Source organism: Pelophylax lessonae, assembly GCF_965119305.1.
Source record: "Pelophylax lessonae genome assembly, chromosome: 6".
Lineage (NCBI taxonomy): Eukaryota > Metazoa > Chordata > Amphibia > Anura > Ranidae > Pelophylax > Pelophylax lessonae.
Window position 1 is genome coordinate 114,818,477 of NC_138773.1, and position 12,565 is coordinate 114,831,041.

General features: G+C 39.8%; 1 protein-coding gene across 6 annotated transcripts in view; it reads right to left on the reverse strand.

Annotated features, from left to right (window-relative positions):
* The window catches only part of MRTFB (myocardin related transcription factor B), a 496,818-nt gene that overhangs the window by 22,562 nt on the left and 461,691 nt on the right, over window positions 1-12,565 (reverse strand). For all 6 annotated transcript variants that reach the window (XM_082260025.1, XM_082260028.1, XM_082260026.1 and 3 more), the window contains 2 exons: window positions 10,559-10,717; window positions 5,975-6,079 (listed from right to left, as the gene is read on the reverse strand). In XM_082260025.1, the coding sequence (XP_082116151.1) occupies window positions 5,975-6,079; window positions 10,559-10,717 (264 nt within the window). The remainder of the gene's footprint in view (window positions 1-5,974; window positions 6,080-10,558; window positions 10,718-12,565) is intronic.

A 12,565-nucleotide genomic window follows, 5' to 3' on the forward strand; every position in this document is an offset into this window, starting at 1 on the left:
TATCAGCATGGCACATCTTGACTTGGCAATATTTGCCCACTCTCCTTTGCAAAAACAATGCAAATGTGTCAGATTGCGAGGGCATCTCCTCCTGTGCACAGCCCTCTTCAGATCACAGATTTTCAATGGGATTCAGGTCTGGGCTCTGGCTAGGCCATTCCAAAACTTTAATCTTCTTCTGAAGCCATTTCTTTGTGGATTTGGATGTATGCTTTGGGTCGTTTTCATGCTGAAAGATGAAGTTCCTCCTCATGTTCAGCTTTCCAGCAGAAGCCTGAAGGTTTTGTGCCAATATTAACTGGTATTTGGAACTGTTCATATTTCCTTCTTCCTTGACTGAGGCTCCTATTCTAGCTGAAGAAAAACAGCTCAAAGCATGATGCTGCCACCACCATGCTTCACTGTGGGTATGGTGTTTTTTTGGTGATGTGCAGTGTTGTTTTTGTGGCAAACATATCTTTTGAAATTCTGGCCAAAAAGTTCAACCTCAGTTCCATCAGACCATAACACGTTTTCCCACATGCTTTTGGGAGACTTCAGATTTGTTTTTGCAAACTTTAGCAGCGCTTGGATGTTTTTCTCCGTAAGAAAAGGCTTCCATCTTGCCACTCTAACCCATAGCCCAGACATCTAAAGAATACGGGAGATTGTTGTCACATGTACCACACAGCCAGTACTTGCCAGATATTCCTGCAGCTCCTTTTTGTTGCTGTAGGCCTCTTGGCAGCCTCCCTGACCAGTTTTCTTCTTCTCATCTTTTCACCAATTTTGGAGGGACATCCTGTTCTTGGTAATGTCACTGTTACGCCATATTTTCTCCACTTGATAATGACTGTTTTCACTGTGTCCCATGGTATATCTGATGCCTTGGAAATGCTTTTGTACCCTTCTCCTGACCGATACCTTTTAACAATGAGATCCCTCTGATGCTTTCGAAGTTCTTTGCAGACAATGGCTTTTGCTGTAGGAGGTGACTAAGAAATGTCAGGAAAGACCTACTAGAACAGCTGAACTTTATTTAGGGTTAATCAGAGGCACTTTAAATGATGGCAGGTGTGTAGTGACTCCTATTTAACATGCGTTTTAATGTGACTGCTTAGTTCTGAACACAGCTACATCCCCAGTTATAAGAGGGTGTGCACACTCATGCAACCACAGTTTTTTTATTTTCACTCCCCTCTCCTAAAATATTTCAGTTTGTTTTTCAACTGAGTTGTACATTTTATAGGTCACATTAAAGGTGGAAAAAGTTCAGAATTTTTTCATCTCCGTCATTTTTTTACATCACAGAAACCTGACATTGTAACAGACTTTTTATATCCACCATATGTGGTATGGGTTTATGGAATGACTGTAATGATTGTATGATATATATATTTCTTACATTTTGTCCATGAGGTAAAAAAAAAAGATACTTAGAATTTTTTGAGATATAACAAATGTTATGAAGATAAGATTGTTTTTTTTCTCTGAGTGCAGAGTTTAGGAGTGCGTTCTATAAAGAATGCATGGCTAAGTAGTACTCAGGAGTGCGCTACACAAAGAATGCGGGGCTCAGCTGTGGCCAGCAATGCCTCACCAGTGGCCAGCAATGCAGCCTCACCAGTGCAGGGGTTCAGCGAGAAGAGAGGAAGAGGAGAGCCGCCCGGATCAACACACAGGCCGGCCTTGCCCGCTGAGACAGCTTAAATTTGGATAGCCGGGTGCCCCGCCGTCACACAAGTCCCACCTTTAGGATCGGCTCCTACCTATGACAGGCAGCACATGTCCTGGCATTGGACAAGTGTGCTGTCTATCAAAGGAGTCAAACCAGAAGCCGGGACTTTATGCGACGACAGGCACCCATCGATATAAATAACAGCGGGCGATGCTGGCTTGACACCCCCAGTATGTGGTACCCCCATTGGTATGCCAATGGCTTTGATGCCCCCCCTCTGCCACAGCACCCACCAAGGAGCAGCCCTGCACCTATATCTGCCCCCGGCTGCCAGGGACAAAACCGGGGGTAGACTTGCTCCGGGGACAGTGTCCACGGTCCCTGGACTGTCCCCGGAAAACAGGGTCATCTGGTCCCCCTAACCTATATTTTTGTAAAGGTGAACTAACCCTTTAAAATCCTTTTTTTTTATATTGGAAAAGTGAGAGGTTCTAAGATTGTTGCATGTGATCTTTACCCAGAAAATGAGCGAAAAGGGACCTGAATGGATAGAGGGGCAGTGGACCGGTAAGTGGACAGGTAAGTAGCAGCATAAGGAGGCGCTGTGAGTAAAATCCTGTGCCTTGTGACTGATTTCTCCTGGAATGGTTTTCAATGGTTCTACCAAAGCTGCCCTAAACATGAGCATTTAGGAAAAATAAACTGTAGGTAAGTTTATATTACTATCTGCTGATTGTATTGAGCATTCTTTATTCTACACACATCATTGACCTAAATAGTTTAACATGCGTTTAAATGCGAATATGTATTGGGTGTTGTCCTGTATCTGTGAAAACAAGACTCTTTCAGGGAAGTTATTTTCATTTCCGTTTTGTCCTGCATAAACGGTGAAGTCATTCAATGGTTTCTAGTGCTGTCTGGCAGATGTTTCTAATACCTGAGCTGTGACTCACAGGAACAAGTAAGCCTTTCTAAAATGGCACTGTGCTTTAAAGTAAAAGCACTGAAAATGCATCTGTGTTTATATATGTAAGCCTGTATATAGGACCATAATAAGCCAGGAAGGCACGAGGAAAAGATGAACATTTATCTTCTGTTAGGCTAGCATACTCAAATGTAAACAGCAAGCACTGTACACTAAATCTGAGCAGAAATAAAAGTGTGTCATCCAGTGCTAAGGGACAAAAGAGTGGCCTAAAGGCTAAACCCACCTTTTGCAAAAAATAATAAACACACCAACATTTTCAAAATGTGTCATTTTTTGTAAAGAAGCCTGCAAAGCATTGCAAGCATTAACACTGAATGGCAGGGGTGTAATACACAGGCATCGGACTCGTCCTCCGGCTTATTCTTTCAGTTATGCTGGCCATAAATGGAGCAATTTTCTTTGCTGCAACCACAAGTTGTTAGAAAGAAAATCGCTCGATTCTCCCATGCCTGTTGCTTAAAAAATCCAACAGGCTGGTTGTACCCAAGTTGATCGATCGAATTGGGTACAATCAGCCTGTCCATACACATTTTAAATCTTGACTGGTCCCTGCTGAACCGGCTGGGATTCCATCCGTCTATGACCAGCTTTGGCGAGCTGGAGGTAGTATCAAAGGTCTATGGGTGTGGTTATCACTATGCTTGTGTTCCATTAATAACCACAAGTTGTAAATGAATAATTCACAGATCTCTCTGAATGAATGATGCGGCTGTGTGGACGCAGCCCCACACACCTGCAAAACATTCGGAACTGACGGCTGTTGCTAGGGTGAAGAACACCCATGCTGTCAGAGGGGGAGTCCGTTCAGCAGTGGGTTGGCATAGCACCATGTCACACTCTAAATATGGGAGTCACAGGCTCTAAAAGGTGCGTTTTACTCACCTAGATAAGACCGATAGGATAAACTATTATTTTGATGTTATGTCAAATCGATTCAAAAAACCCTCTACTCCAAACTTTAGGGCGTTCCGTATGTCCGTACATCACCCCATCCGTTTGCGGGTGATATACGGACATAATGCATGTCAATGGGATTGCGGATGTCAGCGGATGACCATCCGCTGACATCCGATTTGCGTCCTTTCAGTTCTGTTCCGTTTTTTGGAATGGAACAGAACCCTATTTTTCTTCCGTTTAAAAAACGGAAAGGAAGCAAAATCGGATGTCAGCGGTGTCATCCGCAATCCCCATAGACATACATTATGTCCGTATATCATCCGCAAACGGAATGGGATGATATGCGGACATACGGACCGGATGACACAAGATCATCGTTCTATAATCCCCTTGACCGATTAGGTATTTTGAATAACAAGTATCCAACTTGAGAGCCATTTGTCCAACTTGAGTTTTTAGGCTCCCCCCCCCCCCCCCAACAGAAGTTCTAGAAATCAGGATTTTTTTTAAAGCTAGGATTCCACTTTTCTGCTGGGCTGTGGGAATACTAGTTTTTTCACATTATTGTGCATTGGGTTAGGACAGCCTATTTACCATTTTTTTATCCAAAAAGCAAACGCGTATTATTTTTGGCAACACAGTGCACTGTATTGCATTAATGTGCACAAGCCATGCATGCTGGTGATGCATAGCTTTAGTGCATTGGGTCCCATGCAAAATTATTGGTACACAAACGTGCACACAATTGCAACACACCCCTCAACAGAAAATTGTGAACCTAACATTAAACTTGGTGGCAATAAGGCTATGGGTTGGTGGGCTACAAAAAAAAATTGTCAGCAGTGGAAAATAATTTTTTTATGATCACGTGATGATATGGTTCTGGTAATGCTGACATTATGATCAAAATAAATTAATGTATTTAAAAAATACTGGAGAAAGAAATGTTATACTGTTTGTAAGGCTCCATGTACACGGGACGCTGGAAATGGCCGTTTAGGAGCAGTTGGGCGTTTTTTTCAGAAGCCCCTGAACCCATCTACATTTTATCTTATCTGTCCATGTACACCGGGTCGTTTACAGTCATTTGCAGGCAGTTGCGTTCAGGGACTGTTTTTAGAACGCAATTATTTGCGTTCGAACGTGTGTTTCCCGGCGTTTCAAATGCACAAACGCGTCCGAACGCGATGACCCGCGTTTAGCGTTCGCGTTTTTCCATTTTAAAGGGGAATAATTTTTATGACCTCTAGGAACGCTTCTAAACGCAAATGCCCGCAAACGCTGCTAAACGCCCACTAAACGCGGGTACAAACGCGACCGAACGGACGTTTCAAACGTCCTAAAAATTCCAGCATTCAAAGGGACTTTAAACAACGTCCCGTGTACATGGAGCCTAAATGTAAATTTCCAATGCAAAAAAAAAACAACAGGAAAATATCCAGGAAACACAGCACGCCAATTTTAACAAAGGGATAGACCTATGTAATCAATTTCAAAAGCATACGTGTCAGATTTTTGCATAAGATTATATTATAGCATTTAAATTATCCCTTATAAGGAAAAAAAAAAAACTAGAACTTCAGAAAGTCAGCAGCTCTCATTACAGTAAGGCTAGACATTTATCATAATTAAAATGGCATTAAACCCAAAACCAAAAATGTACATTGCAGGCAACCAATCCTTAGATGCGGTAACTGCATCAGTTCTCTTTCCTTTGGCTTTTTTCCCCTGTTTCACCTGGTGATCTGGCCAGTAACACACATTCTGTATTAGTAAGACTCCACTGGAGGAGTAAGCGCAGGAGGCACAGCAGACAGCAGCACTGTAAGTCTGGATGGGGCGAGTGTTAAACATATTAGCAGATTTAAATACACTAAAAAGTTGAAGCCAAACTCTCGGTTACACTTTAAAATCAGTTACAGCAAACAGCTTTTTTTTTCCCTTTCGGGATAAAGGTTTTACATGAATAAATACAAGCTGATCATTTTAAGCACCCCTGCCAGTGTTTAGTGGTTTGTCCTATCCCTGTAAACGTATACATTCTGCTGGAGAGTGTGCTTTTAAAAAAAACAATAGACTTGCTGGCTGGATCACCAGGTGAAAATAGAAGAAAAAAAGCCTAAAAAAAAAAAAGAAAAAGAAAATGAATGCAGCCATCACATTCGAGAATTGGTAAGCTGCAATAATTAATAATAATTAATACTGCTTTAAACCAAAATCATTCATCTTAATAAAACTGGATAAAAAAAAAATACATTTCAGACATTAAATATGTGTTCAGAAATGAAAGAACAATGCTGGCCAGCTGTTAATTCTAAAGTATTTTACTGAGACGAATCAAATATTTCCTTATCCCTTTAGGAGGAAACGAGTATATGAGATGGCTTGCTCTAAAAGCCCACTGTAATTGCAGATTTGAGTAAACTACGTGCCTGTTTTATGGCCTCTTCATAGCGTGGAGGGTCTTTTGATTTAGCACTGGAGTTGTTGAACAAAGAATGCCGAGCAAACTGCTGGGATGGGGAAGTGGAATTGGACTGCAGAAAGAAAACAAAACAGTGTTAATAAAAAGATAATGGACACAACAACGTGAGGGATTTCCATGTGTTAATGTGCACTCTGGAAGCACTCTGACTTTGAGGAGGATATCATTTTCATGCACTATGTTAGTATGACAGCCTCTTCATATAAAATTGTGCTGGAACATGAAAATCACTTTTGTGCTTATAAAAAAAAGCAACCTGTCATTGTAGGCAAGTCCCCAAGCTAAACCCAGAAAACAAAGCATTATTCACCTGCACATACATTTGTGTAAGTATCTCAGTGGCCTCTAATTCTGGAGTGTTTGAATATGAAAACGTGGTCACTGCCTAGCAGGGTAGATAGCTGCCCACTCCTTCCACCCTCCCAAACATTTGTATTGTGCCATCTATATGAAAAGTGGCCTTCCTGGTCAGTACGTAGGTGCATGGAGGCTTTAGGAAATGTGGAAATACATCTATTTAGGCACACTTTCATGTTTCATTAACAGATAATAGCTTTGTTACTTAATGCAGTATTAAACCCAAAAATAAACATTATTACAACTTGATAGAAAAATAGCCTAGGCTATATACTGCGCTTGCCGCAGAAAAACAATTAACTTAATGTATGTGAACAATGTTGAAAACTTATCTTTACAGTATAAGTGAAAATACAAATCAATTAAACACATGAAAATTAATAAAAAGTTTCAAAGAATTGATAAATAGATAAATAAGTCTTTTCCAGGGGTGATCAATATATGTGAATAAAATACATGTAAAATTCAATAAATAAAGTCTTTTCAAGTAGTGATCAGGTGCAAAGTGCTTCGTGCTCAATAAATAAAAGTTTGTGACTTTCGTGACATGGATTCCTCTTTTCCTGTGGCTTGTGGTAGAAATAAATGACTTACCAGAATTGTTGGGTCCTATGTGCTGTTTGAAAACGTCACAGGAAGTGACGAAACGCGTCAAGGTTGTGGAACGCACGTCAGCACGCTACACACCACGTGGAACGCAAGCTGGAACACTCCGCTCGCCACTCTGCTAGGAGGTGTTTGTAAGCGGTTTCTTTGCCTGCAAACTTGGAGTTTGAGTCTTTCTTCGCTCCATTATGAATATTTGATGAATAAACTTTTAAAACAATAATACACTATCTGGAGCCTTTCTTTTAACCCCATATCCTGAGGATCAAGATCGGGCAAGGAGGAACCTAACCTGCATCCCACCAGGCTCATCCACAAAGGGGATCACCAATCCGGCCTGAGCGGCCTCCAAGCACTGTAGGTCCTAGTGCTATACAGCACATAGGACCCAACAATTCTGGCAAGTCATTTATTTCTACCACAAGCCACAGGAAAAGAGGAATCCACGTCACGAAAGTCACAAACTTTTATTTATTGAGCATGAAGCACTTTGCACCTGATCACTACTTGAAAATACTTTATTTATTGAATTTTACATTTATTTTATTCACATATATTGATCACCCCTGGAAAAGACTTATTTATCTATATCAATTTTTTGAAACTTTATTAATTTTCATGTGTTTAATTGATTTGTATTTTCACTTAATACTGTGAAGATACGTTTTCAACATTGTTCACATACATTAAGTTAATTGTTTTTCTGCAGCAAGCGCTGTATATAGCCTAGGCTATTTTTCTATCATCCATTTTAAATTTACAGCTGCTGCCACACAATATATATTTTTATCTCACTAATTACACACTTATTTTTATTTTTTTTATATTTTTATCTTATATTTAATCAAAACCTTTTCCTGAGGCGCTAGTATAGTGTTCTCTTTTTTTTCTATTATTACAACTTACCAATTCTTATATGTGAAGGCTACATTAGTTTTCTTTTAAGGCGATTTCCATCTGCTCATCTAACCAGTAAGTCTGTTTTTCAACAGAACAAGCTGTCCTACAGATGTAGCAGTTAGAAAGTTGATAAACTCTGACAGAGGTGCTTACAATGATCAGTTTTATTTATGTATGTAAAACCTTTATCCCAAAAAGGAACAAAACGGTTTGCTGTAAATTGCTTGAAAATAGTTAGCTGGAGTTTTTCTTTAATTTGTTAGTGCATCTAAATCTGATAGTACAGCTAACACTCCCCTCAGAGTGACAGTGCTGCTGTCCAAAGGTGTCTCTCTGTTGCTCCTGTGTAGGCACTCTAATACAGGAGTAATGATATACAAAGTTTGATGGGAAGTCACTTGGGCACCACATTCCCAATACAATAAACATAGAAATAACTGATGAAAATAATGGTATGCTATAGATGCCAGCTGAATCGAGCATATAGTAAATGCTTAAGAGGTACGTTATTCAATATGTATCAATCATTAAAAATAAACTTTTTTTTAGGGTAGAGAGATGCTCTTAACAAAATCTCTTGTACACAGATCATTTATACAGTCAGATAAACCTATTATGCTGTTCGTTCGGATTTTAAATAGCGGGTACTTGATCCTTGTCTGCCCCTCCTGTGGTTCACTGTCCCTGCCTTGGCAAAGGCTGCGGATGTCTCAGTGTGATCCTTGACACCAAACATTCTCTTTGAGTGGGTGTGATATATTCTTGTCAAGTAGTATTTCTTTCTGAAGAAGCTCATCATGAAATGCCTTAAAAAAGACTATTATTGATTATATATATATATATATATATATATATATATATATTAGTCATGGCAAAGTTCATTGGAACAAGTTTATCTGACGGAATAGGTCACAGAGCTATGATATGTACAAGGGATTTGTTACAAGCATCTATGTACCCCAAAAAAGTTTTTTTTTTTTGACGATTGACACATTTTAATAAAAGTATATTTTAAGCATTCACGGAGTTCTATTCAGTTGGCACCTATAAAATACAGTTATTTATCCTTATTTATATGTTTACTCTAATACAGGTGGTGTGTTCTACTGGCCAAATCACCAGGTGAAAATAGATGGAAAAAAGCCTAAAAAAATAAATAAATAAAAAAAAAACGAATGCAATTACTACATGGAATGATTGGTAATCTGAAATATGTTACATTCTTGGTTTTAACTTACAGAATACAAGGCCAGACGCAGGACACTTAAGGGCGCTGGCCGGAGTCCTGCGTCTGGCCGTGTATTCTATTGGTCTGAACAAGGTGCTGTCGTGAGCATGCTCCGAAACCGGTAACCGCCCATTCCTCGTCTACGGCCGCATGGTCCTTCTGTGAGGTATGCGGTTCGCCACAGCCACACTCTGATTCAGCCCCCGGATTGGTTTAGGCTGCTGGCAGCTTCCACAACGGGTACACGGTGAATTAGGAAGGATGCTGGGTCATGATGCTCCACTTTTTGCTTTTATGGTCTTGATATGAGCTTAATAAATTTATTACTGCTTCACTGAGTGGGGCCTTCTCTTTACTCTGCTTACATGTGAGATCTCTCTTCGGCCCTGTAAGAGCTGCCCTCGATAATAGTACTAACACTGTGCTTTTGGAACATTCACCATCAGTCTGGTAACATCTCACCTATCAAGACTGTCTGGAACAAAGGACCCATCCCCCAGCAAGAGCGCCCATTCTTTTTTCCTTTTGCAATAAATGGTGTATTACATTCTGTTCATACTCACCCAGTCACTATGAGATTAGTTGTCTGTATTCTGCAGGAAACCTGGTTGATCCTGTTCTTCATCTCCCCCTTCTGTCCAAGGCCCCAATCCAGCTGGGGTTTTGCAGAGAAGTTTAGGCAACTCTGCACAAGCTCAGTTTTCAGTGAGTTTCTATGTTGAGCATTTCCTCCCTATCCCATCTGAGCAGCCCATGTTTCGTATACAAAGTAGTAAATGACAGCTGCTCACCTCCTCCTACCTTCTCCATGCTCACTAACCAGCTAAACACAGTGGGGGCGGGATATTACATTTAGATTGATGGAGGCTGCACCTCCCTCTTATTCTAAGAAACAGGCTGGAGGGACGTGACACAGCCTGTGACTGGCAGGAATCTGCCCACACCATATTATTGCCAAAATACAATAAAAATTTGATTTCAAATATATATTTCTATGAAAATCTAAAACAGTTTATTGAAATGTATTTTTACTTTGTATTCTGTATTCCAAAGCGGTTTTTTTTGTGTGTTTTTTTTTTTTAACATGTGACAAGCAGCAGAGGACTAGAAGCTCCTCCTGCTTAGGTTTCCCAGGCTAGGAAAGATCTGGGTCATGTGACAGGAGTATATTTATTAGGAAAAAGGCACTTAGATGTTTTTTTTTTTTAACTTACACAGTGCCATTATCCATATACAGATACAGAAGGGACAATGTAAATGAAACAGTGTGTGTTTAGTATCACTTAAAAGACCTAGGAATCTGAAAAAAGGGACAGGGACAACCCAACCCCCCCCCCCCAAAAAAAAAAAAAGATATAGATATGATCCAGCCTTCTAAACCACGTATAAAAGCACCTACACTCTCAGACACAAGTATATATTCATCAGAGAATGTCTGACCTCCTGAACTGTTGAGGGACCATTTTGCACTGAAGCAGCCTGCTGTGTTCTTGTTTGCTGGGATGTAGTTGACACGCTGGTGTTAAATGATGGCGGAACTGTGGTAACTGGAGTTTTCGGATATGAAAATATATTGTTTGATGTTGTCGGAGCACAAACCTACAAAGAAAGCCAGTTAGACAAAACCCTCATTAATTTTATTATGGATGAATACAAAAAAATATATTTCAGATACTTCTAAACAAAGTACAAAATGAATTATAATAATAACGAAAAGCTGTCCAATATCCAAAATGATTAGCTTAGCAAGGAGCCCAAAGTTCCTCATGGCCGTGCATGGTTATCATTTCACACAATTTAGGATTGCAATGCACTGGCTACAGAGATGTGATCAGCTCCATCAATAAAGCATCACACTTTCAGTACCCATGTCTGGGCCCTAGATGAGCAATCTTATGCCATGAATTAGAAGCGTGGGGTCCTTTTACATAAAAAGTCACTCTTTTAGATGTCACTCACAGAGATTAGAAATTCCTAAATGACAGCTCCAGCCTAAACACAAGCTTAATACTAAATGTAATCATTTAAATAGCAATTTACATAATTCTGCTATTTGCTTATAGATGTACTATATTGTTTAAAAGGTAAGTTGAGGGTCTTTCGTTGTATATTAAACCTTTCTCAGATAATATCTTATTTTTCGGTCCTGAAAAAAATGTAATTGACCATTACACACAAAGCAGTTTGCTTTAACAGTAGTCTTCTGCCAAGAGAATTCTGGATTCGGATGTGAAGTAATTTATAATACCCAGCACCAGCAATACTGCAGCTCACATTTACAAAGATATTTTAAAGCACCCATAATCTGATATTTCGTTACTGCCAAAATGACCCTACTGTAGTTCTGTTTTAGAGCCTTTGTATGGACAACCAACTGGTTAGTACATCAAGCTTGAATATCATTAATGTCTATTTGTGTGCTCTAATCGCCACACTATATATAACATATACAATGATAGAACATCCTTACATATAACTCATCATCAGGTTTTGTACGAATTCATGAAATAATGAACGCTTACCTAAATTTGCAAACAGAATTTAGACAGTTGCACAGACATACAGATAATCCACCAATAATCCAGAACATTCCCAGCATCTACAATAACTACACATTGGCCAGTTTTATAAATCCTTATTCTACAGTTTCATATGTTGTACAACGGTAATTCTTCATAAATAAAAAAAAACTTTCAATGAATGCTTTCCCCGCTATACAGTTTAGAAGGTGAGTTATGTATTGCAAAACATTATCTCCCCCTACTGGTAAATCAGAAATCGGACAGCTTCATATGTTTAAGGCCTCTTGCACATGATACTCCTGTTTATTGAAAAGCGCGCATTTGCGAGTATTTTCGCGCATATGCCTTTTACGCAAATTCGCGCCTCTGAATATGCAATTTTTTTTTCAGATCAACAGTATTATATCATGTGCGTTCATTTGATCGCATTTGCACGCAAATGCGCGCATTAGGCGTAAATTACTGTCCAAAAATGCAGATTTTTCTATTTTGTTCTTACTGAAGAATACGCGGCGCTCATTTACGCGCCTGTGTGCATAGGCACATTAGAATGAATGGGCTCTATTTTAGCTCATAAAAAAAAAAGCTGTACTGAGCATTTTTAAGCTGCAGTGTGCAAGAGGCCTTATACAATATATTAGTAGCCTTTGATGTTTGGGTGTTTATTTCAATGCCAGAATTTTATTTTTTTCTGGCAAATTAAATTAATAAAAGCTGAAAGTGGGTGCATGGGCACATAGGCTTTTATTGAGGTGCAGTCAGAGGCTTAGGCAAAAAAGGCCAAAAGCCTGAAAAACATCAGTTTAACCACTTGCCGACTGCCGCAAGTACACATACAGCGGCGGTCAGCCCCTCATAGGCAAAGTGACGTATGGGTACGTCACTAGCCTGTGAGGCTCTGGGGAGCGAGCGCGCGCCGCCGGAG